Below are 24,616 nucleotides of genomic sequence, written 5' to 3' on the forward strand. Positions count from 1 at the left end.
CACAATCACCACCTAACCCATTAAGTATTTTCATTATTAACGCAGTTCAATTATAACTATGAGAAATGTAGCCTTAGTTTAGAAACACTCCTAATAGCTCATATCAGGCTTTTCAAGGATAATATGTAGGTTCTTTCTGTGAGTAGGTAAGAGTCGGTGTGTCTTCCCTAGTAATAACCTGCTGAAAGCAAATAGTAACTTCTGCTTCTTCTGATTTATCCATTTCTTGTATTCGGGCTCTAAGCAGCAGTGTCCTCTCCTTATATATCTGCCGCATTGCCTGTGCTGTATTTTATTCCTTCTTCCCTACCTTCTCCTCCTGTCCCAAGTCCTCTTGAGTGTTTTCATGCCTGCTAAGTTATCAGGACTTAGAATCGATTCCTATCCTCTAAACCGAGAATCATGCACCATATGAAATCACTTGTCTTGTTTCACAGTCATTAATTATATACCAATGGTATATAACAACATACAACAGTAACAACATTGAAATGTTCAAATATTATAATCATAATCTTAGATTTAGTACTAAAATAGTTGTTCTTTTAGCCCCAGGGGCTGTTTTCCCTTTACCAAATGAATGTATTTCTTTCTTTTCCAAGCCAAAAAGTCTCAGATTGTGAAGTCGAATGCCTACGTCTGTCCCCTCTACAAGACAAGTGAACGTAAAGGAACTCTTTCCACTACAGGACATTCCACTAACTTTGTTATTGCAATGCTGTTAAAGACAGACCAACCCACTCAACACTGGATCAAGCGTGGGGTTGCCTTGCTTTGTCAGTTGGATAACTAAATTGGACAAACTTAAGAAAACATCTGAAAGACATTAAAAAAAAAATCTGTGTTGTCTTCACTTACTTCAAAATATATATATTATAAAACCAAGTATCTTTGTGTCATTCTTTTTTTTTTTAAGTAGGCTCTACGCCCAGTGTGGAGTCCAACACAACGCTTAAACTCACAACCCCGAGATCAAGACCTGAGCTGAGATACTCAGCCAGCTGAGCCACCCAGGCGCCCCATGTGTCTTTCTTTTAAATGGTCTTTTCACGGTCCTCCTCCCTGATGTACCACTCTTGCTTGACTGGAATATAGCCCTTCTAGAAAACATGAAGAGAAATGTTTCTTTGAAGCATATGAGAAACCTTTGAAACTTTTATTTACTTGACATGTAGGTGAAAAACAGATTTGGGGAGACTAACCGGATAAAACTTAATATCAGAAAACATGTTTTCACAAGTGTTAAGTCATTTCTTCAGCTTCAGTAATAGTTGACTTTCCACTCACCTACCAGAGGTGATTTTTTTTTTTAAGATTTTATTTATTTGACAGAGACACAGCGAGAACAGGAACACAAGCAGGGGGAGTGGGAGAGGGAGAAGCAGGCTTCCTGCTGAGCAGGGAGCCTGATGCAGGACTCGATCCCAGGAGTCTGGGATCATGACCTGAGCCGAAGGCAGCCACTTAACGACTGAGCCACCCAGGCACCCCAGAGGTGATTCTAAATAAGGAAAATACCAATTCCAGAACTAAACCCCTTACATCACACTTTTACAGCATTAGCTCCATGGCTCACAGTGTTGAGGGAAGTTAACTCACACAGTGAATTTTGTGTACAAAGGCAGTGAATGGCTGGGGGCAGGTCTACACACCCGCGGCCATATATTGTGCTGCTTGGCATTGATTCTGTGTTTGATTGAAATGCTAAGTGTCTCTTTGTAATGTTTAATAGTTAATATTCTATTTAACATATATTCATAATAGTATAGATTAACAATTTTAAAACATTTCAACAAAACAAAACTATAGTCAAAATTTTATTACCTGTGTAGAATTAATTCCTTCCTTGGGATTCCCAGGACACTTGAGGCTGCAGCTCTGTAACCCAGAGAAAATGTAGGTGCAGCTACCCAGTGAATCAGGATGGTTGGGACAGTCCCTTTGATAAATCGGTCAGAGAAAAATGGCCTCTCAAGTGGAAAATTGATTCTGGTCTGCAGTGGCTATGTGCATGAGTCTTAAGAGAATGGATTCACTTCACACAGCCAACCCCCTGCAAAAGCATTTTATAGCAGGAATAAAAACTTTAGTCGTTTAAGTTTGATGAATACAGCAGTGAAGAAAAGAGATCATGTTTCCAAAGAGAGCTAAACCACATGTAAAAAAAAAAAACAAGGAGAATATGCCAGACCGTCTTATGATCAGGTATTTATAGTAAAGCTATTAATGGAATGGTCACTACAGGGGAGTGGAGATCCTAAATATAAATGAAAATTCTGATGTGCTAATCTTTGACAGTGAAAACTTCCGTGCTGTCCTAAAGGATATAACAGAAGGTAAAAAGTCTTTGGTATGCAATCAAACCTATTCTATGCTAAAACAGAAATGTTCTTTTAAAACCATTGAGATATTGCCTAATAAAATACATTGTTTTTTACTACCACTATCACTGTTTATATGTTGTATTATAAGAGTACATATAGTCCTATAATATGTTTGTTTTTAGTATTTACTGTTATTTTCAGCATAAAGATGTTCTTTTGGGTGCATGCTACAATGGCTGAGAACTCCTAAGCCATGTCTAAAATAAATCCTTATTTTCATAGTTAAAATGGCACTGACCTAAGTTTTATATGAAAGGTTGTTTTTCCTGAATAGGCTTTAAAAAGTAGCTATTCATGGAAACTTCAAATTTAGGTTGAATTTGTGGCAGTTCAGAAAACTAAATTTATGGGGGGAAATTTTAATGAATATTTTTTCTAAATTTTGCATTGTCTTAATCCTATCAGTTTTGTAGTTCTCTGAATTTTGTTTGTAATTTTAAGTATTTGATTATCTTGTTTTCACAACTGGAAAAATATTTTTAGTTCATTCTGACTTTAAATCTGTCAGCGTTCCACATGGATAGTTACACCAGTGATGAAGACACAGATGAGGACTTTGATACCCAGCTCATCATCCAGCAGAGCTTACAGGACACTCACCAGCTGAGGACTACACAGCAGGCATCTGCAGATGAGAGGTAACGGTATCCCATGGGCGATGCAGTGTGAGTATTCAGCAGTGGAGACGGGTCATTAGCACGGTTCTGGCGTTGTGATAAAAACAGGAGAGAGGGTCAAAATCCAAGGAGCTGTCATTTAAATATCTATGAGACTTGATGTCTCATCAGCCAGACAGGGAAATTTGGAAATAATTCAGAGTATAATTAGGGAGTAAACGGTTGAAGGAGGTTAGCAGCAACTCTGGCTGAGAACTTGCAAGCTGGAAATGAGAAAAAATGCACAAGGATATGAAACACTAGAGAACCCTAATGTATCTTGTCTTTGGGGAGCCAAGGGGATGCATAAATCCAACCAATACACACAGAAAATTATCCTCAACCTCAGTGGGAAGATGGGGTAAGGTCTAGTCTTTATTCAAATCAAAAGGAGGAATTATGTAGATTTAAACCCAGAAGAGACTAACCCTTTCTGAAGGGTGTATATTCAGAGTTCTGTAATGGCAGCACTAGGAAAGGACCCCACATGTCCCTCCGTGCTGTGAAAAAGGATCGCGCTAGAGGAGGACCATCCACAGCTAGGCACAACTGCTCAGACGCTCTCTGGCCTATGTGCAGCCTCCCCCCCAAGTAGTTACTATTGTTTTTGAGGGGTGATAAACCCTGTTTGCTTGGGATGGTGACCTCTCTTGGCCTGCTGGACGTAAAACTGGATAAATGTGTTTTAACTCCAAGAGATTTTATAATTAAATGTAGAGATGTTGAAGTACACTAAAACTGTTTTTTTTTTTTTTTAAGTAACAAACTCATGGACTGATCACTTTGTGCCACACTATTTTAAGCATTTCACAAATATTGACTCATTTAAACTTGATTCTCGTTACCTATGTGGTTAAGTCCTTTTATCTTGCTGACTTGGTCAGGCACTTGAAGGCATTAGGAAACGTTACTTAAGACAGATGGAATAATGAATGCCCCCACCCCCACCCCAGAAAGAGAGACACAGGAGAGCAGTTTTCCTGGAGTGCGTTTCGGGTGGAGATGAGGAGACAGGTAAGTGTTACCCAGGGTCCCAAGGGCTAGTGAGAGGCAGGCAGTCTGGCTTCAAAGTCTGCTCTTTACCACACTATACCTACACGTTTGTGTTACATTTAGGAATAATCTTTAAAGTTTTGTGAAGAAATTGGCTTTCTTAGATTATCTGTTCTATTAACCTTGTGATGAAAAATTTTTAAGTTCATTCAGTAATTAAGTCATGATTTTAGGTTGAAAGGCAGAAGACTTTGATGATTGAAATGTTTCAGAAAAATTAAAATTAACTGTAGGTGTAAATGTCAGTCATTAGACTTGCAAGAGTTATGTGGTACAGAGGAAGGCTTGCTGACTTGGTCAGGCACTTGAAGGCATTAGGAAACGTTACTTAAGACAGATGGAATAATGAATGCCCCCACCCCCACCACAGAAAGAGAGACATGGGAGAGCAGTTTTCCTGGAGTGCGTTTCGGGTCACATTATACTGTGGAAGTATTTCCATGAAGCCTCAGTAACTGCCTCATATGAGTTCATCCTTGGCTAATGTCAATTGCCTTTACCCTTTGTGTTTTTATCAAATGCCTTCATTTTTCCCTCAGTTTGGGGCTTACGTATATATTTGTTTCCTATGCAGCTTCCACTCCTTTTTGAGCTCGGACTACAAGAAGATAATTGAAGCAATAGCGGCAGTTAAGTACTCTTCATATTCCATCCCCTCCAGCTCCTGGTACGGTGTGATGTTGACACCACGGCACTACCCTGCTGAGTTCGGGAAGCCCAGAAGCAGATTCTCCCAAATGCTCAACGCTGTGGGGCCCACCGCTAATTCTCCAGACCTGCGAGAAAGTACCACAGCACAGTTTAGCAGAGCGCTGCTGGGCTCCTGGGCAGACTGAGCGATGTGATAACCCGAGGGGGCAGCCACAGGCCCCGGGGGATAGGGAGCGCAAGGGAAAGGTCTTACTGCTTCTCGTCCCATCCCATTCTAACACGTCTCTCATAAAGCATGAGGCTAGAACTCTGTCATCTCGTGCACTAAGCTCGATGGTGGAATTCAGAAGCATGGGCTGCCTCGTGTGTGTGTGTGTGTGTGTGTGTGTGTCTGTGTGTCCCAAATGTGAATCTGGGTGTGTGTGTCTGTGTGTCCCAAATGTGAATTTGACTTGTCAATAGGTAAGGAAGATGCATTGTCACACTTGACCAAGCACCATTCTGCTTTTGATGAAGCAGATGGGCTAGGCTGGCTTCCTCTGCATAAGGCTGCAGTGCAGTTAAATAAGAACATTTTGGAAATAACCCTGAAAGGTAAATTCCCTTTACAACTCTTCCTGATGCTTCTGAGAAATAAATGTAAAACTTATTTCTTTATCTTAACCTGTGTGGGCTAATGGATTTATTTCAGCTTCAAAACCCAGCACGTGGGAGCAAACCACGCACAATGGTGAAACGCCACTTTTTTTGGCTGTCAGCACTTGCCTCTTGGAAAATGCCCATTTTCTTCTTCTCAGTGGCTGCAATCCGAATGCCAAGAATTCTGAAGGCAATTCGTCTCTTCTTACAGGTAAACTGATACCTTGTCTCTGGAAAACAGTCTGTGATTCTGAGTGTCCTCCATGCCCACATGTTTCAAAGGCAACTTTTTTTTTTTTTTTAGTTTTTATTTCAATTCCGGTTAATATACAGTGCTATATTAGTTTCAGGTGAACAACATAGTGATTCAACACTTCCGTACATCACGTGGTGCTCATCAGGACAAGCGCACCCCTTCATCCCCATCCCCCGTTTCACCCATCCCCCCCGCCCTCTGGTAACCATCCGTGTGTTCTCTACAGTTAAGCGTCTGTTTCTTCATTTGCCTCTTTCTCTCTCCTTTCCCTGCCCCCTTTGCTCATTTGTTCTGTTTCTGAAATTCCACGTATGAGTGAAATCATATGGTACTTGTCTTTCCCTGACTTCGCTTAGCATAGTACTCTCTAGCTCCGTCCACGTTGTGGCAAATGGAAGGCAGCTTTTTGTGCATAGTTGCAGGGCTGTCTTTCTGGTTCCAACTGACCAGACATGGGTACCTGACCCTCATGAAGCTTTCTATAGACTGGCCCATGGGGTGGCCTGGTGCAAACTCTCTGCCAGTGAGCTGATCACTTTGCACAGTGCCTTAGCCAGTGAATTCAGGTGTAAGAAATACAAGAGGTGAGCAGAGTAAGACGAGACAGCCGATGGCTGATTGAGTATGAATGGCTGATTTTGCTCTCTCGAGTCTTCACTACAATTATAGTTAAGAAATTGTTTTAAAGAGGTAAGATACGAAAGAATGAGAAGAACAGGAGAGGAGGCGACAGCAACATAATTTTTTAAAACCTGGAGAGCAGGTGGATGAGTAGTCAGTGACAAGAAAGCCAAATCTTAACTTGCTCATGGGGAAAGCAACACAATTATATCAAAAGGCCCAAAAGTTATTGGTGATGGTTATCTCGTGGAGCCCAGGTGAAGGACAGGCAGCTAATACAGGAGGAGTGCTAGATATTAAGGAACAAGTAGCCAGAGCTACAGATCTCTTCTCCCACCCTAGGACCCTGAGATCACAGCCCGAGCTGACACCAAGAGTCAGTCGCTTAACTGACAGTGCCACCCAGGCACAGAATCTTGAAGGACTTAAAGATTATCATCCAAATGTGAATGATAACAGCATAAATGCAGAAAAGCCAGTTAGAAAATTTTAACAAAAATGAGGTTAAAAATAATTTCCTGGGGTGCCTGGGTGGCTCAGTCAGTTAAACATCCGACTCTTGATTTCAGCTCAGGTCATGATCTCGGGGTCGTGAAACTGACCCCAAGTTGGACTATGAGCTGAGCATGGAGCCTGCTTGGGATTCTCTCCCTCTCCCTCTGCCCTGGCATGCTCTTTCTCTCTAAAAAAGTAAAAAATAATTCCCTAATTACTGCTGGTTTTGTTTTTCTTTGTTTAAAGCACTTAAAAGCACTTCTAGGACTGTAGTGGGTACTTAAGTTCCCATTTTCTTGAGGGAAGAACATAAAAATGATAAACGAAAATTTTATATGTTTATGTTTTTCAGCCACATGAGCAGGCAGGAGACAATAACTGTTCATGGCTTACAGAAAAGCCAATGGGCTATCGATGTAAAACACTATTAATATTATTGGATATTAATATTAATATTAAATAATTAATATTAATTAATTAATATTAATAGCCTCATTTTACAATCTGTTTCCTAAACACAAAATGCTGGCACATGGGAGTAGGTAGGAAGAGCTCCTTAAGAAGCCTGAGGGGCACTGGCTAATAAGCTACTGTGGCCATAATTTCCTGGTGAACATGATCTTTGTTTCACCTCTAATTTCCCAGCTGTTCTGCGCAACTCCTATGAGATGGCTTCCTTGCTGATCAGCTCTGGGGCAGACGTGAATCTGCGGTGTACCAACGGAAGGACAGCTCTCCACGAAGCAGCCAGACTGGGCAGGCAGGGCATAGCGAAGCTGATGTTGGTTTCTGGGGCACACCCTGACCCACAGAGCTCCTATGGATTCACTCCTCTGGCTCTTGCTGCCCAAAGTGGACACACTGAAATCATGGAAATGTTACTGCAGAAAGGCAAGATTTTCTATACGGTCAGCACACCCCCAAGGGGTAACATGATGCAAGTGTCCTCCTTTTCATGGAGAGCTTCAGAATAATAGAAGTTAACATTTTATTTAAGCCTAATGTAAATATTTGATGAAAGCATGTCTTAATATTGGCTACTAAAAGGCCTAAAATAGAAACTGAATATTTCTCCTTCGATGTGAAGTAATTTCTGTAAGATTACTAGGATGCAGGTTTCTCTTTTATATAATGTTCCCCAACTATGCAGAGGATGGCTGGTTTTTGTTGTTTTGTTTTAATTTGTTATGTGTTGTGCTTTTCTAGATTCACAGAACAGAAGATCCCACATTACCCCCTATAGGTTGTCTCTGCTAAGCTAAGTCACGGGGCAGTCCAGTGTGTTATCAAATGTTTCCGTTGTTAGGAACTGCTTCCTGGTTGCTTCTCTCTGGGTCCCAGTAGTCTCTCCGGTAATAACCACAGCTGAGAGAAGGGGAAGGCAACTTAGATTTATTGAGTACTTTCTAAGTACCATCCATTAAGCTACCTATGCTGCTTCATGTGATCTTCTAAAGCCCTATGAAGTAGGCACTGTCCTCATTTTACACTTAAGAAAGAGAGCTAGGGATGATACCAGTTGGAGGACTTCCTTTAAACACACCCTCCCCTGCTGCAAATTCGAGATCCTGATTTAACTGGCAGAGACCTTGGCTCAGAGAACTTTGGCATTTATTGTCTTTGAGGAGACCCTCCATTGATGAAGCAATGTAGGATCTAGAGCATTTTGTCAAAGAAGCAAATCTTTACCAGGATTTAATAAAGTCCCAATATTAGATTTACCTTCTTTATTCTCCTTCCTGTCCAGAAGCCTTATTTCTTTCTTTAACAATATATGGTCCTGGTCTCCAATATTCTAGACTACAGGGTCTCCTGTTTTTAAGAACAAATTTCTGCTTTTTAAGACTAACCTTGAACTTTCCCATCATACAGGCGAGGCTGTTGTAGTTTTCAATTAGTGGCCATAAGACGTTTTAAGTAAGATGGTTTAAATAAGCAATATCTTTAAATAAGCAATGTCTAAAGTCATGTAAACACTGGATCCTTCATCTATACAAAAAAAAGCAACGAAAGAGGAGAGGCACCCGGTTTCAAATCCTTAACTCTTAAAAGAAACCAGCATCAGTTGACCTCAGTGAGGTATTTCCCTGAGGTAACTCCCTTATGAAGTAATTTGCACAAAGTGACACAGTGAGGAAATGGCAGAGCCAAGATTTGAACCCACATCTGTCTCATTCCAAGTCACTACTTCACCACCCTGCATTACTAGACTGGCAACAGGGCATCATAGAAACAGGCCCTGGGTCTGGCCCAACTTCATGTGAATCCTGACTACCTTGCTTACCAGCTGTGCATCTCTGGGAAGTCACCTAACCTCCATGAACCTCGGTTTTTTCATCTTTAGAATGGAGATACTGGCATCTACTTGTTAGGGTTGATGGGAAGTTTGGAAATTATGCACATAAAGGAACCTGTACATAGTGAACACTCTTTCCATGGAAGCTTATTAGACCTTTCTTCATGCGTTCTAGGAATGGGGTTCTTGGGCAGCCACTATATTCTGATGACTGTGGAGTTTCCACTAATTTAAAGCCACTACCTCTGTTTTATATGTGCTGTGAATGTGCCCAGGATGCTACCCTTGCCCTTTGTCCTTTCAAAGGCTACTCTTTCTTCAAAACCCATTTTACTGAGAGGCCTTCCGCAACTGACCCAAAACACCTTTCTCCTTCCTTCACCACCCAGTTTCCCTCAAAATCCGGAACTGAGGACATTTTGCCTCTATTTGTACTCTTACCATCCACACCATCACATGGCACTCAGTGTCCTATGGGCGCTACAATGTGTCCTATTAACTCTAAGTCCCCAAGGTCAACTACAAACAACTACAGTGTGTCTTGCTATGAACAGCCCACTAAGAACATGTTAAAACAGAATAAATGCCATTTTCCACCGTGACATCAACAGATGGCCGGGTGCTACAGTCCAACAGGATTGTTGGTACCATCCTATATATAAGTATGGGGTAAGTGGGCTTTTATAGGTGGGTCTGGAAATAAAATCACCTTTTATAAAATTATTTCTCCTGTAATCTCCAAGTTCCAAACAAATAACTTATAAAATTCCTCTGAAAGCCAACTTACTCATAAGTTAGAAACTGTTTGCACCATTTCTTCCTTCCCCAACTACATTATAAACTGGCTGAGAGCAGGAGGTACATTTTTTATTTCTTCGATTTGCAGTGCTTTGCTAAAGTGGCTTCCTAATAATTGCTTCTGGGTAGTGCTGATATATTAAGAATGCATAAGCAATACAGTGGAAAAGACTTTTTTTGCATAACAAGACTTTTTCTCCTTTTAGGAGCTAATGCTCTTGGTCAGGCCTCAGACTCTTCTTCCATCTTACTTGAAGCTGCTAGTGGAGGAAATCCAGACTCTGTGGCTCTTCTACTAGAGCATGGAGCTGATGCCAACATCCCCAAGAATTCAGGCCACCTGCCCATTCATGTGGCAGCTGACAGAGGCCACTTGTTGTAAGTTCACTGACATTAGTGCTGATAGAAATAGTAAGAGCTAAGGGGGTTTTCGGGGCAGCTTCTGGGAACTTTGTATTACTTCATCTCTGATCCTACAATTCCAACATCCCTTCTAGAGACAGGAAACTCTCAACCAGCTAGAAAGTGGTGAAGGCAGGCATCCTCTGTAGCCACGACCAAGACATAAAACTACTTTATTATCAGGTCCTTGGGCAATATGGGGAACCCCAGGTCTCACTGATTAGGCTAATTCCGAGTTTTGTATCTAGACAGTAGTTTCATTTAACTTTACTAAGTATCTGAGCTTTTGGATACAGGGATTATGTACTTTTTGGTTGGGGGTCCTAATGCCACCTGATACTAATACCATCTGGTACTAGTATAAAACCATTGTAAACAGGTTAATGCTGCGTCTTAACAAAAACAATGTTTTAAATGCATTTTGAAATTCTTTCTCAGAGCCCTAAAGATTTTGGTTCCAGTGACAGATCTTGCTGCCATTAAGCGGAGTGGCATCAGTCCCGTCCACTGTGCAGCAGCAGGGGCACACCCCGAATGCCTGGAACTCCTCATCCAGGCGGGATTTGATGTAAATTTCATGCTAGATCAGAGAATTCGCAAACACTATGATGACCACAGGAAGTCAGCTTTGTATTTTGCTGTATCAAATGGTGACCTCTCTTCAGTTAAGCTGCTTCTGAGTGCTGGAGCTCTGCCTAACCAAGACCCAGTTAACTGCCTCCAGATAGCCCTACGGATGGGCAACTATGAGCTGATAAGTCTGCTGCTACGTCATGGGGCCAACGTCAATTATTTCTGCAGAGTCAACCCTTTACATTTCCCATCAGCACTGCAATACACACTGAAAGATGAAGTCATGCTCAGGATGCTATTGAATTACGGGTATGACATAGAGCGATGCTTTGATTGTCCTCATGGAGACAAATTTCATCCTTGCTATACTTTTGAAGGCTGGACATCTACAGTTATCAAAGATACTATGGTATGTGCACAGTATTGTATCAACTTATATAGTCATTATTGGTGGCCCTGAACTACAGCAATAGATAAGGCCCCATCCATTCTCTCCAGAAGCTCATAGTTGAAGAGATTTTAATATGATAAATACATGTAAAATAGACATGATAAAGAGATGTAAAAAGTACAGAAACCATTCAGAGGGAAAGTGATTTAACTTTACCTGGGGAATTTCACAAATGAAGTAGCATCTGAGTAAGGTTTTAAAAATGAATGCAGTCTTATAAACTAATTACACTTTTTCTTTGAAGGGGTGAGTAACCTAGCTAAAACGTTTCTGGGGTACTGATACCCATACCCCCTTGGTTCTTGGCTATCTCTTTTAGCTCTAAAATTTGATTAAATAGGTCTCTTTGGTCACCTTTTTTTTTTTAAAGACTTATTTGAGAGAAAGACAGCACGAGAAGGGGGAGGGGCAGAGGGAGAAGCAGACTCCCCATTGAGCAGGGAGCCTGACACAGAGCTCAATCCCAGGACCCTGAGATCATGACCTGAGCTGAAGGCAGATGCTCAACCGACTGAGCCACCTAGGTGCCCCTCTTTGGTCACCTTTTTGATGAAAAAGGAATCACAATAAATAGTTGACCACCTCTTATTTTTTTTATTTAAATTCAATTAACATATAATGAATTATTAGTTTCAGAGGCAGAGGTCAGTGATTCATCAGTCTTATATAATACCCAGTGCTCATTACATCAAGTGCCCTCCTTAATGCCCATCACCCAGTTACTCCATCCCCCCACCCCCTAGCAACCCTGTTTGTTTCCTATGATTAAGAGTCTCTTATGGTTTGTCTCCCTCTCTGATTTTGTCTTGTTTTATTTTTTCTCTCTTCCCCTATGATCCTCTGTTTTGTTTCTTAAATTCCACATGAGATTATACGATAGTTGTCTTTCTCTGATTGACTTATTTCACTTAGCGTAATACCCATCCACATTGTTTACAAATGGCAAGATTTCAAATTTTTGATGGCTGAGTAGTATCCCATTGTGTGTGTGTGTGTGTGTGTGTGTGTGTGTGTGTGTGTGTGTGTGTGTATCACATCTTCTTTATCCATTCATCTGTCAATGGACATTTGGGCTCTTTCGGTAGTTTGGCTATTGTGGACATTGCTGCTGTAAACACTGGGGTACATGTGCCCCTTTGAATCACTATGTTTGTATCCTTTGGATAAGTACCCAGTAGTGCAATTGCTGGGTTGTAGGGTAGCTCTATTTTCAACTTTTTGAGGAACCTCCATACTGTTTTCCAGAGTGGTTGCACCAGCTTGCATTCCCACCAACAGTGTAGGAGGGTTCCCCTTTCTCCACATCCCCACCAACATCTGTCGTTTCCTGACTTGTTAATTTTAGCCATTCTGACTGGTGAGGTGGTATCTCATTGAGGTTTTGATTTGGATTTCCCTGATGTCGAGTGACACTGAGCAGTTTTTTATGTGTCTGTAAGCCATTTGGACGTCTTCTTTGCAGAAATGTCTGTTCATGTCTTCTGCCCATTTCTTGACTGGATTATTTGTTCTTTGGGTGTTGAGTTTGGTAAGTTCTTTATAGATTTTGGATACTAGCCCTTTATCTGATATGTCATTTGAAAATATCTTCTCCCATTCTGTTGCCTTTTGGTTTTCTCAACTGTTTCCTTTGCTGTGCCAAAGCTTTTTATCTTGATGAAGTCCCAATAGTTCATTTTTGCCTTTGTTTCCCTTGACTTTGGTGATATTTCTAGGAAGAAGTTGCTGTAGCCAAGGTCACAGAAGTTGCTGCCTGTGTTCTCCTCTAGGATTTTGATGGATTCCTGTCTCACATTTAGGTCTTTCGTCCATTTTAAGTTTATTTTTGTGTATGGTGTAAAAAAATGGTCCAGTTTCATTCTTCTGGATGTGGCTGTCCAATTTTCCCAGCCCCATTTGTTGAAGAGACTGTCTTTTTTCCACTGGATATTCTTTCCTGCTTTGTCAAAGATTAGTTGACCAGATTGTTGAGGGTCCATTTCTGGGCTCTCTATTCTGTTCCATTGATCTATGTGTCTGTTTTTGTGTCAGGACCATGCTGTCTTGATGATAATAGCTTTGTAATAGAGCTTGAAGTCTGGAATTGTGATGCCACAAGCTTTGGTTTTCTTTTTCAACATTCCTTTGGCTATTTGGAGTCTTTTCTTGTTCCATACAAATTTTAGGATTATTTGTTCAGCTCTGTGAAAAAAGTTGATGGTATTTTGATAGAGATTGCACTGAATGTATAGATTCCTCTAGGTAGCATAGACATTTTTTAAATTTTTTATTGTTATGTTAATCACCATACATTACATCATTAGTTTTTGATGTAGTGTTCCATGATTCAGTGTTTGTTAGGTAGCATAGATATTTTAACAATATTTGTTCTTCTAATCCATGAGCATGGAGCATTTTTCAATTTCTTTCATGAGTATTCTATAGTTTTCTGAGTACAGATCCTTTGCCTCTTTGGTTAGATTTATTCCTAGGTATCTTATGGTTTTCGTGTAATTATAATGGGATGGACTCCTTAATTTCTCTTTCTTCTGTCTCACTGTTAGAATATAGAATACAACTGATTTCTGTATGAGTTCTAGCAATTTTAGGGTGGAGTCTTTTGGGTTTTCCACATAGAGTATCATATCATCTGCAAAGAGTAAGAGTCTGACTTCTTCTTTGCCGATTTGGATGCCTTTCATTTCTTTTTGTTGTCTGATTGCCGAGGCTAGGACTTCTAATACTATGTTGAACAGCAGTGGTGAGAGTGGACATCCCTGCCATGTTCCTGACCTTAGGGGGAAAGCTCTCAGTTTTTCTCCATTGAGAATGATATTCTCTGTGGGCTTTTTGTAGATGGCTTTTATGATACAGAGGTATGTTCCCTCTATCTCTACACTGTGAAGAGTTTTTTGTTTTTTGTTTTTGTTTTTTTGTCAGAGAGAGTGTGTGCACAAGCAGTGGACGCAGCAGGCAGAGGGAGAAGCAGCCCTCCTGCTGAGGAGGGAGCCCAATGTGGGACTGGATCCCAGGACCCTGGGATCATGACCTGAGCCGAAGGCAGATGCTTAACTGACTGAGCCACCCAGATGTCCCTACACTGTGAAGAGTTTTAATCAAGAAAGGATGCTGTACTTTGTCAAATGCTTTTTCTGCATCTATTGAGAGGATCATGGGATTCTTGTCCTTTCTTTTATTAATGTAGTGTATCACATTGATTTGCAGATGTTGAACCAACCTTGCAGCCCAGGAATAAATCCCAGTTGGTCGTGGTGAATAATCCTTTTAATGTACTGTTGGATCCTATTGGCTAGTATTTTGGTGAGAATTTTTGCATCCATGTTCATCAGGGATATTGGTCTGTAATTCTCCTTTGTGGTGGGGTCTTTGCCTGGTTTTGGGATCAAGGTAATGCTGGCCTCATAAAAAGAGTTTGGTTGTTTTCCTTCCATTTCTATTTTTTTAAATCAGTTTCAGAAGAATAGGTATTAATTCTTCTTTAAATGTTTGGTAGAATTCCCCTGGGAAGCCATCCAGCCCTGGGCTCTTGTTTGTTGGGAGATTTTTGATTACTGCTTCAATTTCCTTGCTTGTTATGAGTCTGTTCAGGTTTTCTATTTCTTTCTGTTTCCATTTTGGGAGCTTATACATCTCTAGGAATGCATCCATCTTCCAGATTGCCTAATTTGTTGGCATAAAGTTGCTCATAATAAGTTCTTATAATGTATTTCTTCAGTGTTGGATGTGATCTCTCCTCTTTCATTTATGATTATATTTATTTGGGTCTTTTTTCTTTTTGATAACTCTGTCCAGGGGTTTATCAATCTTACTAATTCTTTCAAGGAACCAGCTCCTAGTTTTTTTCATCTGTTCTACTGTTCTTTTGGTTTCTATTGCATTGATTTCTGCTCTAATCTTTACGAATTCTATTCTCCTGCTGGGTGTAGGCTTTATTTGCTGTTCTTTCTCCAGCTCCTTTAGGTGTAAGATTAGGTTGTGTATTTGAGACCTTTCTTGTTCCTTGAGAAAGGCTTGTATTGCTATATACTTCTCTCTTAGGACCACCTTTGCTGCATCCCAAAGGTTTTGAACAGTCGGCTTTTGTTTTCATTTGTTTCCATGAATTTTTAAAATTCTTCTTTAATTTCCTGGTTGACCCATGCATTCTCTAGTAGGATGCTCTTTAGCCTCCATGTATTTGAGTTCTTTTTTTTTTTTTTAAGATTTTTATTTATTTGCCAGAGAGAGAGAGAGAGAGAGCATGCATGTGTGCACACACACACAAGCAGGGGGAGTGGCAGGCAGAGGTAGAAGCAGGCTCCCCGCTGAATGAGGGCTCTGGAATCATGACCTGAGCCAAAGGCAGACGCTTAACTGAGCCACCCAGGCTTCCCTGTATTTGAGTTCTTTCCAAATTTCCTCTTGTGATTGAGTTCCGGTTCCAAAGCACTGTGGTCCAAAAATATACAAGGAATGATCCTAATCTTTTGGTACTGGTTGAGACTGGGTTTGTGACCCAGTATGTGATCTATTCTGGAGAATGTTCCATGTGCACTCAAGAAGAACGTGTATTCTGTTGCTTTAGGATGGAATGCTCTGAATGTATCTGTGAAGTCCGTCTGGTCCAGTGTGTCATTCAGAGCTCTTGTTTCCTTGTTCATCTTCTGCTTAGATGATCTGTCCATTGCAGTGAGGGGGGTGTTAAAGTCCCGATATTATTGTATTATTATCAATGTGTTTAATTTTGTTATTAATTGGTTTATATAATGGCTGCTCCCATGTTAGGGGCATAAATATTTACAATTGTTAGATCTTGTTTGATAGACCCTTTAATTATTATATAGTGTCCTTCCTCATCTCTTATTACAGTCTTTGGTTTAAAATCTAATTTGTCTGATATACGGATTGCTACCCCAGCTTTCTTTTGAAGTCCATTAGCATGATCAGTGGTTTTCCACCCCCTCACTTTCAATCTGGAGGTGTCTTTGGGTCTAAAATGAGTCTCTTGCAGACAGCATATTGATGGGTCTTGCTTTTTTATCCAATCTGATACCCTGTGTCTTTTGATTGGGGCATTTAGCCCATTTACATTCAGAGTCACTATTGAAAGATATGAATTTAGTGCTATTGTACTACCCATAAAGTCTCTTGTTTCTGTATATTGTCTGTGTTCCTTTCTGGTCTGTGTTACTTTGGGGCTCTCTTTTCACTTAAAGGATCCCCTTTAATATTCCTTGCAGGGTTGGTTTAATGATCACAAATTCTTTTAGTTTCTGTTTGTCCTGGAAGCTTTTTATCTCTCCTTATATTTTGAATGACATCTAGCTCAATAAAGTAATTTTGGCTGCATATTTTTCTCATTTAGCACCCTGAATATATAATGCCAGTCCTTTCTGGCCTGCCAGGTTTGTGGATAGGTCCACTGCCAGTCTAATGTTTGTACCCTTGTAGGTTATGGGCCTCTTGTCAAGAGCTGCTTTCAGGATTTTCTCTTTGTCTCTGAGATTTGCAAGTTTCACTATTATATGTCGGGGTGTTGACCTATTTTTATTGATTTTGAGGGGGGTTCTCTGTGCCTCCTGGACTTGAATGCCTGTTTCCTTCCCCAGATTAGGAAAGTTCTCTGCTATACTTTGTTCCAATATACCTTCTGCACCTCTTTCTCTCTTTCCTCTTCTTCTGGGATCCCAATTATTGTAATATTGTTTTACTTTATGCTGTCACTTATCTCCCCTAGAATTCTCCCCTCATGATCCAGTAGTTGTTTATCTTTTTCTCACCTTCTTTATTCTCCATCATTTTGTATTCTATATCACTAATTCTCTCTTCTGCCTCATTTATCCTAGCAGTTAGAGCCTCCATTTTTTATTGCATCTCATTAATAGCCTTTTTGATGATGTCTTGATTAGATTTTAGTTCTCTTATTTCTCCAGAAAGGAATTCTGTAGTATCTCCTAAGCCTTTTTTTTCAAGCCCAGCTAGTATTCTTTATACTATTCTCAACTCTAGTTTCAATAGAGTTCTTACTTCTGTCCATGCTGATTAGGACCCTGGCAGTTGGTCCTGCCTCTTGTTCTTTTTTTTTTTTTTAAGATTTTGTTTATTCATTTGAGACACAGAGATACAGAGAGAGAGAGCATGAGCAGGGAGAGAGGCAGTGGGAGAAAGAGAAGCAGGCTCCCTGCTGAGCCAGGAGCCTGATGTGGGGCTCGATCCCAGCACCCTGGGATCATGACCTGGGCCAAAGGCATCTTGTTCTTTTTTTTTTTTTTTTTTTGAGGTGAGTTTTTCCGTCTTGTCATTCTTGCAGAAAGTGGTCAGTTTTCTATTTGTAGAATTACAGTTATTCTTCTCTTAGATCTCTGGTTGAGTTCACAGGTGTTCAGAATGATTTGATAGCTATCTAGCTGAATTCCTGGGACCAGATGAAACTAAGGTCTCCTAACTCCTCCACCATCTTGGACTTGACCACCTCCTTCTTCTTGAGACATTTTCCCCCTGGCTTTCATCACACCGGTCTATTTTCCCCCAACTGGTCACTTCAATTTCCCCCAACTAGAGCGCACTCCTGCCTTTTCAAAAAGCTGCCACTTTTCAGGTTTCAAGTGTTACCTCCTCAAAGAGGCCCTTCCTTTCCCGTCTACCTTATCTAAGGTAGTTGTCATCCCTAATCTTATTATGCTGCCCATTTCTTTTATAGCACTTACCACTTTCTGAAATTATCTTTTTAACATTTTCTGATTGTGTCTCCTCCACAAATACATCAGTGTAAACTCCTGCTCACCACTTTCCTCAGCTTAGAGATCTGTGCTTAGCACATAGTAGATGCACTAGAAATACCTGAGTTCATATTAAAATCAAAACAAAAATAAAACAGTGAAATGGAGAAAGCACTTTGAATCAATTCTAAAAAGTGAAAGGCAACATATGGTTTTAATATTGTATATTATTTTTAGGTTATAATTAATGTAGGAGATGGCATTTAGGTACATATCATCTTGAATTATTTCCTGACTTTTTATTTAGTACTATTTGACTTCTTACATGGGCACCTTGCTAGGAGTGTGTAAATTACCTACAGACAGAAACTATCTTATCCTTCAGGCATGAATGATAGAAAACCCAAAATGAGAGTGGCTTTAGTAAGATGGCTCCTTCTCCACTCATATAAGTAAAGGCCAGAGATAAACAGCCTTCTAACTGGACAGCTCCACGATCACAAGAGAAACTTACAGCCACACTCCAGCCAGCCAGGAGGCAGGCAGGAAGCAGCAGCTCACACCTTGCTCTCCTTTAAGTGCATTCTGGGGGTTGCTCACACTTCCACTCTCATCTCACTGCTAGAACTTAGTTAGGTGGCCCACGTCTAGGTGCAAGGAAGCTGGAAAGGTGATCTTTATTCCAGATAGCCATGTGGCCAACCAAAGGGGATGACAGGTATTAGGTAACTATCTCTTTCACACCCTGGTTACATCTTACATAGTTCTGAAGATACAGTAGTAAATATTTTTCCAAATGTTAGAGCTAAGAAATAATTTCCTTGGGGCGCCTGGGTGACTCAGTCAGTTAAGCAGCCAACTCTTGATTTCGGCTCAGGTCATGATCTCAGGGTCCTGGGATCGAGCCCCACATCAGGCTCTGTGCTCAGTGGAGATTCTGCTTAAGGATTCTCTCTCCCTCTGCCCCCCTGCCAAATAAGTGAATCTTTAAAAAAAAAATAATTCCCTGTTCAATGCCTTAGTTTATAAATGAGGGACTTGAGACCTTGGTTCCTGACTGTGAGTTGAGTGCTCGAAACCCCATAGATTCTTAAGTTTCTCATTTACTTTCATAGTTCCAATTTTCTTCCTCAGTTCTGTGAAGTAATAACATTGTCATGGCTGCAACATCTCTCTGGGAAGGTTGTTCGAGTGATGCTGGATTACGTCGATCAAGTTCGAATCTGTTCAAAGTTGAAAGCTGTGCTCCAAAAACAGGGGCTCTGGTCAGAAATCCATTTGATCTTGAGTGAGTATCCTTTCTTGTAGAAGATTCTTACCAAAAATACTACTAGGTATTTACATTCTTATTTGCTTTGTAAAACATTCTTTTCTGGTTAAAAGCTTTCCTTAAACCAAGGAAAATACTATTCCTATCTAAAAACAGTTACTATTTTTTTTTTAAAGATTTTATTTATTTTTCAGAGAGAGAGAGAGACAGAAGCAGGCAGAGGGAGAAGCAGGCTCCTTGCTGAGCAAGGAGCCCGATGTGGGACTCGATCCCAGGACCCTGGGATCATGACCTGAGTCGAAGGCAGACGCTTAACCGACTGAGCCACCCAAGTGTCCCAAACAGTTACTATTTATCACTTAATTTGTACTTATCACCATTTCCCAGTAGATAAACTGTTAGGTACTCACATATTATATGGAAGTAATACCTTTCTCCTAATCGTATGGAACACTGCAGATACAGGAATTAGAAGCTATGAAATGGCAATGAAAACAGGGACGAGAAAAAGTAAAATCGAAGCCTGCAGAGAATATCAAATGGCCCTTCAAACCACATTCTTTCACAGTAGTAGCACATCAGTAAAGAATTTCTTTTATCTAGTTTCTCCACAGGGTGGTGATCTTTAGTTCTAAGCCTGACCCTGAGGGACAGGGCAAGGCGAGGGGATGGTTAATTCACATAGATTTAAGGACTTCAGACCTACAAATGACACTACTCTTTGGACTCCTAGCTTGGCCTGGTTCTGAAATCACGTCGACACGAAGGATTGCAAGGAGAAGGGAAGGCTGTTCCCTGTTACCTTTTCCATTTAGACACCGCAGATGCAAATTTGGGTGGCTTAAGTTTAACACACATTTGCTGACTAAACCCCAGCATCACTAACAAATGAAGCAGTTCTTTTTCCTTCAGATAATGTGTGTTTCTCTCATTTTAGCAAACCCTCGACCCCTCAGACATCTGTGCCGCCTGAAGATCCGGCAGTGTATGGGGCGCTTACGTCTGCGCTGCCCGGTCTTCATGTCCTTCCTTCCATTACCAAACCGTCTCAAAGCCTATGTCCTTTACAAAGAATATGACCTTTATGGACAAGGAATTTTCACAGGAACCTGGTAGTCAAACCGTTCTGGATGAAAAGGTATAATTCTGTAAGCTGTATTTCTTAAAGTTTGACTTGTTACATATGATTCAGTATTTCTCACTTTTCCTACCAACTAAAATCTCAATGCAGTCTACATTCTTTCTTAATACTGATATTACTATTCTATTCTTTCTTAATATGCTTAATATTGCTTCTCAAAAGTGTCTGACTCTTGATCCCAGCTCAGGTCTTGATCTCAGGATCATGAATTCAAGTCCCAACATTGGACTTGATATTGCTTTTCAAAAGCATTCTGAAAGGCAGTTTAAAAAAAAAAAATAACACCCCCCCAAATAAATTAAAAAACTAAACCCAAGCCTTAAAATTTCAATTAGCAGAAACACATCAGTTCTCACTCTGTATTGATTTTACATTAAATGTATAAACTACACTTCTACATGTCAAAACAAGAGATGCCACCTCTAATAATTCAAGATAACTAATTCTTTTTATAGATAAGTACATACATAAAATGTCTTAGTAATTACATTGAATAAAATACTGACCCTAGTATTGACCTGCAAGTTAGCTGTTCCTGTGCATAAGTCCCAAGGCCAGCTAAGTGTCTGTTTACTTGTAGAGCCCTGCACTGAAGTGGGGTTTCGGTTGACGGAAACAGAACTTTCAGTTGCAATATCATCGTTAATGGGAGACTTGCGGTCCTTCTTTCCACAAAATCTTGGCTAAGGGTTACCATTTATTGGCTAATGTTATCACTGGAATAGAAATTAAAAGTGTTTTCAAGTGGCTTATGATTCCATACTGAACCTAGTGCAGTCCTAAACACCCAAGAGGGGCTCACTGATAGAAGCAGTCATATTTATTTATTTTAATGCCTTATAGTTAACATACAGTGTTATATTAGTTTCAGGTGTAAAATACAGTGATTCAACAATTCTATACATCACTCAGTGCTCATCACAAGTGCACTCCTTAATCCCCATCACCTATATAACCCATCCCCCAACCCACCTCCCCTCTGGTATCCAGCAGTTTGTTCTCTATAGTCAAGATTCTATTTCTTGGTTTGTCTCTTTTTTTCCTTTGCTTATTTGTTAAGTTCCACATATGGGTAAAATCACATGGTATTTTTCTTTCTCTTATTTCGCTTAGCATTATACTCTCTAGATCCATCCATGTTGTTGCAAATGGCAAGATTTTTCTTTTTTATGGCTGAATATTCCTTTGTGTATGTATACCACTTCTTTATCCATTCATCTATTGATGGACACTTGAGCTGCTTCCATAATTTGGCTACTATAATAATGCTGCAATAAACAGGGGTGCATATAGCACTTTCAATTAGGGTTTTGTATTTTTGGGGTAAATACCCAGTAGTGTGATTATTGGATTATATGGTAGTTTTATTTTTAACTTTTTGAGGAACCTCCATACTGTTTTCCACAGTGACTGCACCAGTTTGCATTCCCAACAGTGCACAAGTGTTCCTTTTCCTCCACATCCTCGCCAACACTAGTGTTTTTGATTTTAGCCATTCTGAAAGGTGTAAGGAATCTCATTATAGTTTTGATTTGCATTTCCCTGATAAGTGAGGGAAATCTTTTCATGTGTCTGTTGGCCACCTGTATGTCTTCTTTGGAGAAATGTCTGTTCATGTCTTCTGCCCATTGTTTAATTGGATTATTTGTTTCTTGGGTGTTGAGCTGTATCAGTTCTTCATCTATTTTGATACTAACCCTTTATTGGATGTGTCATTTGCAAATGTCTTCTCTGATTCAGTAGGCTGCCTTTTAGTTTTGATGATTGTTTCCTTTGCTGTGCATCTTTTTTTTTTTTTTTGATGTAGTCCCAATAATTTATTTTTTTTGTTTTTGTTTCCCTTGCCTCAGGAGACATAATCTAGAAAAATGTTGCGGTAGTTGATGTCAGAGATTACCACTTGTGCTCTCTTCTAGGATTTGTATATAGTTTCAGATCTCACATTTAGGTTCTTAATCCATTTTATTTTTGTGTATGTGTAAGAAAGTGGTCCAGTTTTCCCAACACCATTGGTTGAAGAGACTTTTTCCCCATTGTATATTCTTGCCTCTTTTGTTAAAGATTAATTGACCATTTAATTGTGGGTTTATTTCTGGGTTTTCTAGTCTGTTCCACTAAGTGTCTATTTTTATGCCAGTACCATACCATTTTGATTACTACAGCTTTGTAATGTAACTTGAAGCCTGAAATTGTGATACCTCCAGTTTTTTCTTTTTCAAGATTGCTTTGGCTATTTAGGGTCTTCTGTGGTTCCATACAAATTCTAGGATTGTTTGTTCTAGTTCCATGAAAAATGCTGTGTTTTGATAGGGATTGCATTAAATCTGTAGACTGCTTTGGGTAGTATAGACTTTTTAACAATATTTGTTTTTCCAATCCATGAGCCTGGAATGTCTTTCCATTTCTTTGTGTCATCTTCAATTTCCTGTTTTATAGTTTTCAGAGGACAGGTCTTTCACCTCTCTGGTTAACTTTATTCTAGATATTTTGTTATTTTTGGTGCAATTGTAAATGGGAGGGTTTGTTTTTTTTTTTTTTTTTTAATTCCACTTAGTTAACGTAGTGTAATATTAGTTTCAGGTGTATAGTGATTCAACACTTCCATACATCACCTGATGCTCATCACAAGTGCACTCCTTAATCCCCATCACCTATTTAACCCATCTCCCCACCCATCTCCCCTCTGGTATCCATCAGTTTATTCTCTATAGTTAAGAGTCTGTTTCTTGGTTTGCCTCTCTTTTAAAGTCCTTTCTGCTGCTTCATTATTAGTGTATAGGAATGCAACAGATTTCTGTACATTGATTTTTGTATCCTGCAACTTTACTGAGCTCGTTTATCAGTTCTAGCAGTTTTTTGGTAGAGTCTTTAGGACTTTCTATATACAGTATCATGTCATCTGCATGTAGTGGAAGTTTTACTTCTTCCTTACCAATTTGGATGCCTTTTCTTTTTGTTGTCTAACCACTGTGGCTAGGACTTCCAGTACTATGTTGAATAAAAGTGGGGAGAGTGGACATCTTGTCTTGTTCCTGATCTTAGGGAAAAAGCTTTTGGTTTTTCCCCATTGAGTTCACTGTGGGTTTTTTATATATGGCCTTTATTATGTTGGGGTATGTTCCCTCTAGACCTATTTTGTTGAGGGTTTTTTATCATGAATAGATGTACTTTGTCAACATCTGCATCTATTAAGATGAAATCGTTTTTATCCTCTTATTGACGTGATATATGATGTTGATTGATTTGTGAATATCAAACCACCCTTGCATCCTGGGAATAAATCCCACTTGATTGTGGTGAATGATTTTTTTTAATGTATTGTTGGATTGTTTGCTAGTATTTTGATTTCTGCATCTATGTTCATCAGAGATATTGGCCTGTAGTTCACTTTTTTGGTGGTGTCTTTATCTATCTGATTTTGGTATCAGGGTGATACTGGCCTCATAGAATGAATTTGGAAGTTTTCCCTCTTCTAGTTTTTGGACTTGAGAAGAGTAGGTATTAATTCTATAAAAGTTTGGTAGAATTACCTCTGAAGCCATCTAGTCCTGGACTTTCGTTTATTGGGAGTTTATTACTGATTCATGTTCTTTACTGGTAATTGGTCTGTTCGAATTTTCTATTTCTTCCTATTTCAGTTTTGGTAGGCAATGCTTCTAAAAATTTATTCTAGGTTGTCCAATTTGTCAGCATATAATCTTTCATAACCTCTTACAATTATATTTCTGTGATGTTACTTCTATTTTATTTGGACCTTTTTTTTATGAGTCTGGTTAGAGGTTTATCAATTTTGTTGATCTTGTCAATGAACCAGCTCCTGGTTTCATTGATCTGTTCTATTTTTTGTTTCTAAATCACTTATTTCTGCTCTAATCGTTATTATTTCCTTCCTTCTGCTGGTTTGGGGTTTTGTTTGTTCTTTATCTAGTTCCTTTAGATGTAAGGTTACGTCTTTTGAGATTTTTCTTACTTCTTGAGGCAGGCCTGTATTGCTATAAACGTCCCTCTTAGAACTGTGATACCAGTTACAGAATGTTGGCTAAATTTTTATTTCTATATGTTCTATGCTGCAGGTAAGTACAGGTTTCTATATGTGAAAAAATGAGGAAAGAAACTGAGGAGACATATATTCAGCCACCCCTGTGTAGCATTTAGATGGCACATCAATAAGAACACACTGGTAGATAGGATGATGGAGGTTCATTTTCACCACAGACCCAGTCAACATAGCC

General features: G+C 39.7%; 2 protein-coding genes across 2 annotated transcripts in view; both read left to right on the forward strand.

Moving 5' to 3' along the window:
- DNAH12 (dynein axonemal heavy chain 12) overlaps positions 1 to 793 on the forward strand; it is a 235,191-nt gene extending 234,398 nt beyond the window's left edge. The window contains exon 73 of the mRNA XM_028110416.2: positions 603 to 793. Coding sequence (XP_027966217.2) covers positions 603 to 793 — 191 coding nt within the window. The remainder of the gene's footprint in view (positions 1 to 602) is intronic.
- Positions 794 to 2,900: 2,107 nt separating this feature from the next.
- ASB14 (ankyrin repeat and SOCS box containing 14) lies at positions 2,901 to 20,359 on the forward strand. The gene is made up of 9 exons (XM_028110365.2): positions 2,901 to 3,022; positions 4,668 to 4,713; positions 5,197 to 5,338; positions 5,436 to 5,594; positions 7,401 to 7,646; positions 10,056 to 10,227; positions 10,690 to 11,233; positions 19,108 to 19,261; positions 20,181 to 20,359. Exons 1-9 carry the CDS (start codon positions 2,901 to 2,903, stop codon positions 20,357 to 20,359), a joined length of 1,764 nt encoding a protein of 587 aa, XP_027966166.1.
- Positions 20,360 to 24,616: the final 4,257 nt, after the last annotated feature.

This window comes from Eumetopias jubatus, unplaced genomic scaffold (genome assembly GCF_037043125.1).
Source record: "Eumetopias jubatus isolate StellerSeaLion01/CBP00866 unplaced genomic scaffold, mEumJub1_p1.0 scaffold_1, whole genome shotgun sequence".
Taxonomy (NCBI): Eukaryota; Metazoa; Chordata; class Mammalia; order Carnivora; family Otariidae; genus Eumetopias; species Eumetopias jubatus.

What these genes read in the sequence shown, in the direction of transcription:
- ASB14 (XM_028110365.2), top strand. Translation starts at nt 2,901, where the DNA reads ATGGATAGTTACACCAGTGATGAAGACACAGATGAGGACTTTGATACC. An exon ending in CAATTCGTCTCTTCTTACAG is followed by an intron (nt 5,595 to 7,400) that starts GTAAACTGATAC and finishes CTAATTTCCCAG; the next exon opens with CTGTTCTGCGCAACTCCTAT. An exon ending in CAGTTATCAAAGATACTATG is followed by an intron (nt 11,234 to 19,107) that starts GTATGTGCACAG and finishes TTTCTTCCTCAG; the next exon opens with TTCTGTGAAGTAATAACATT.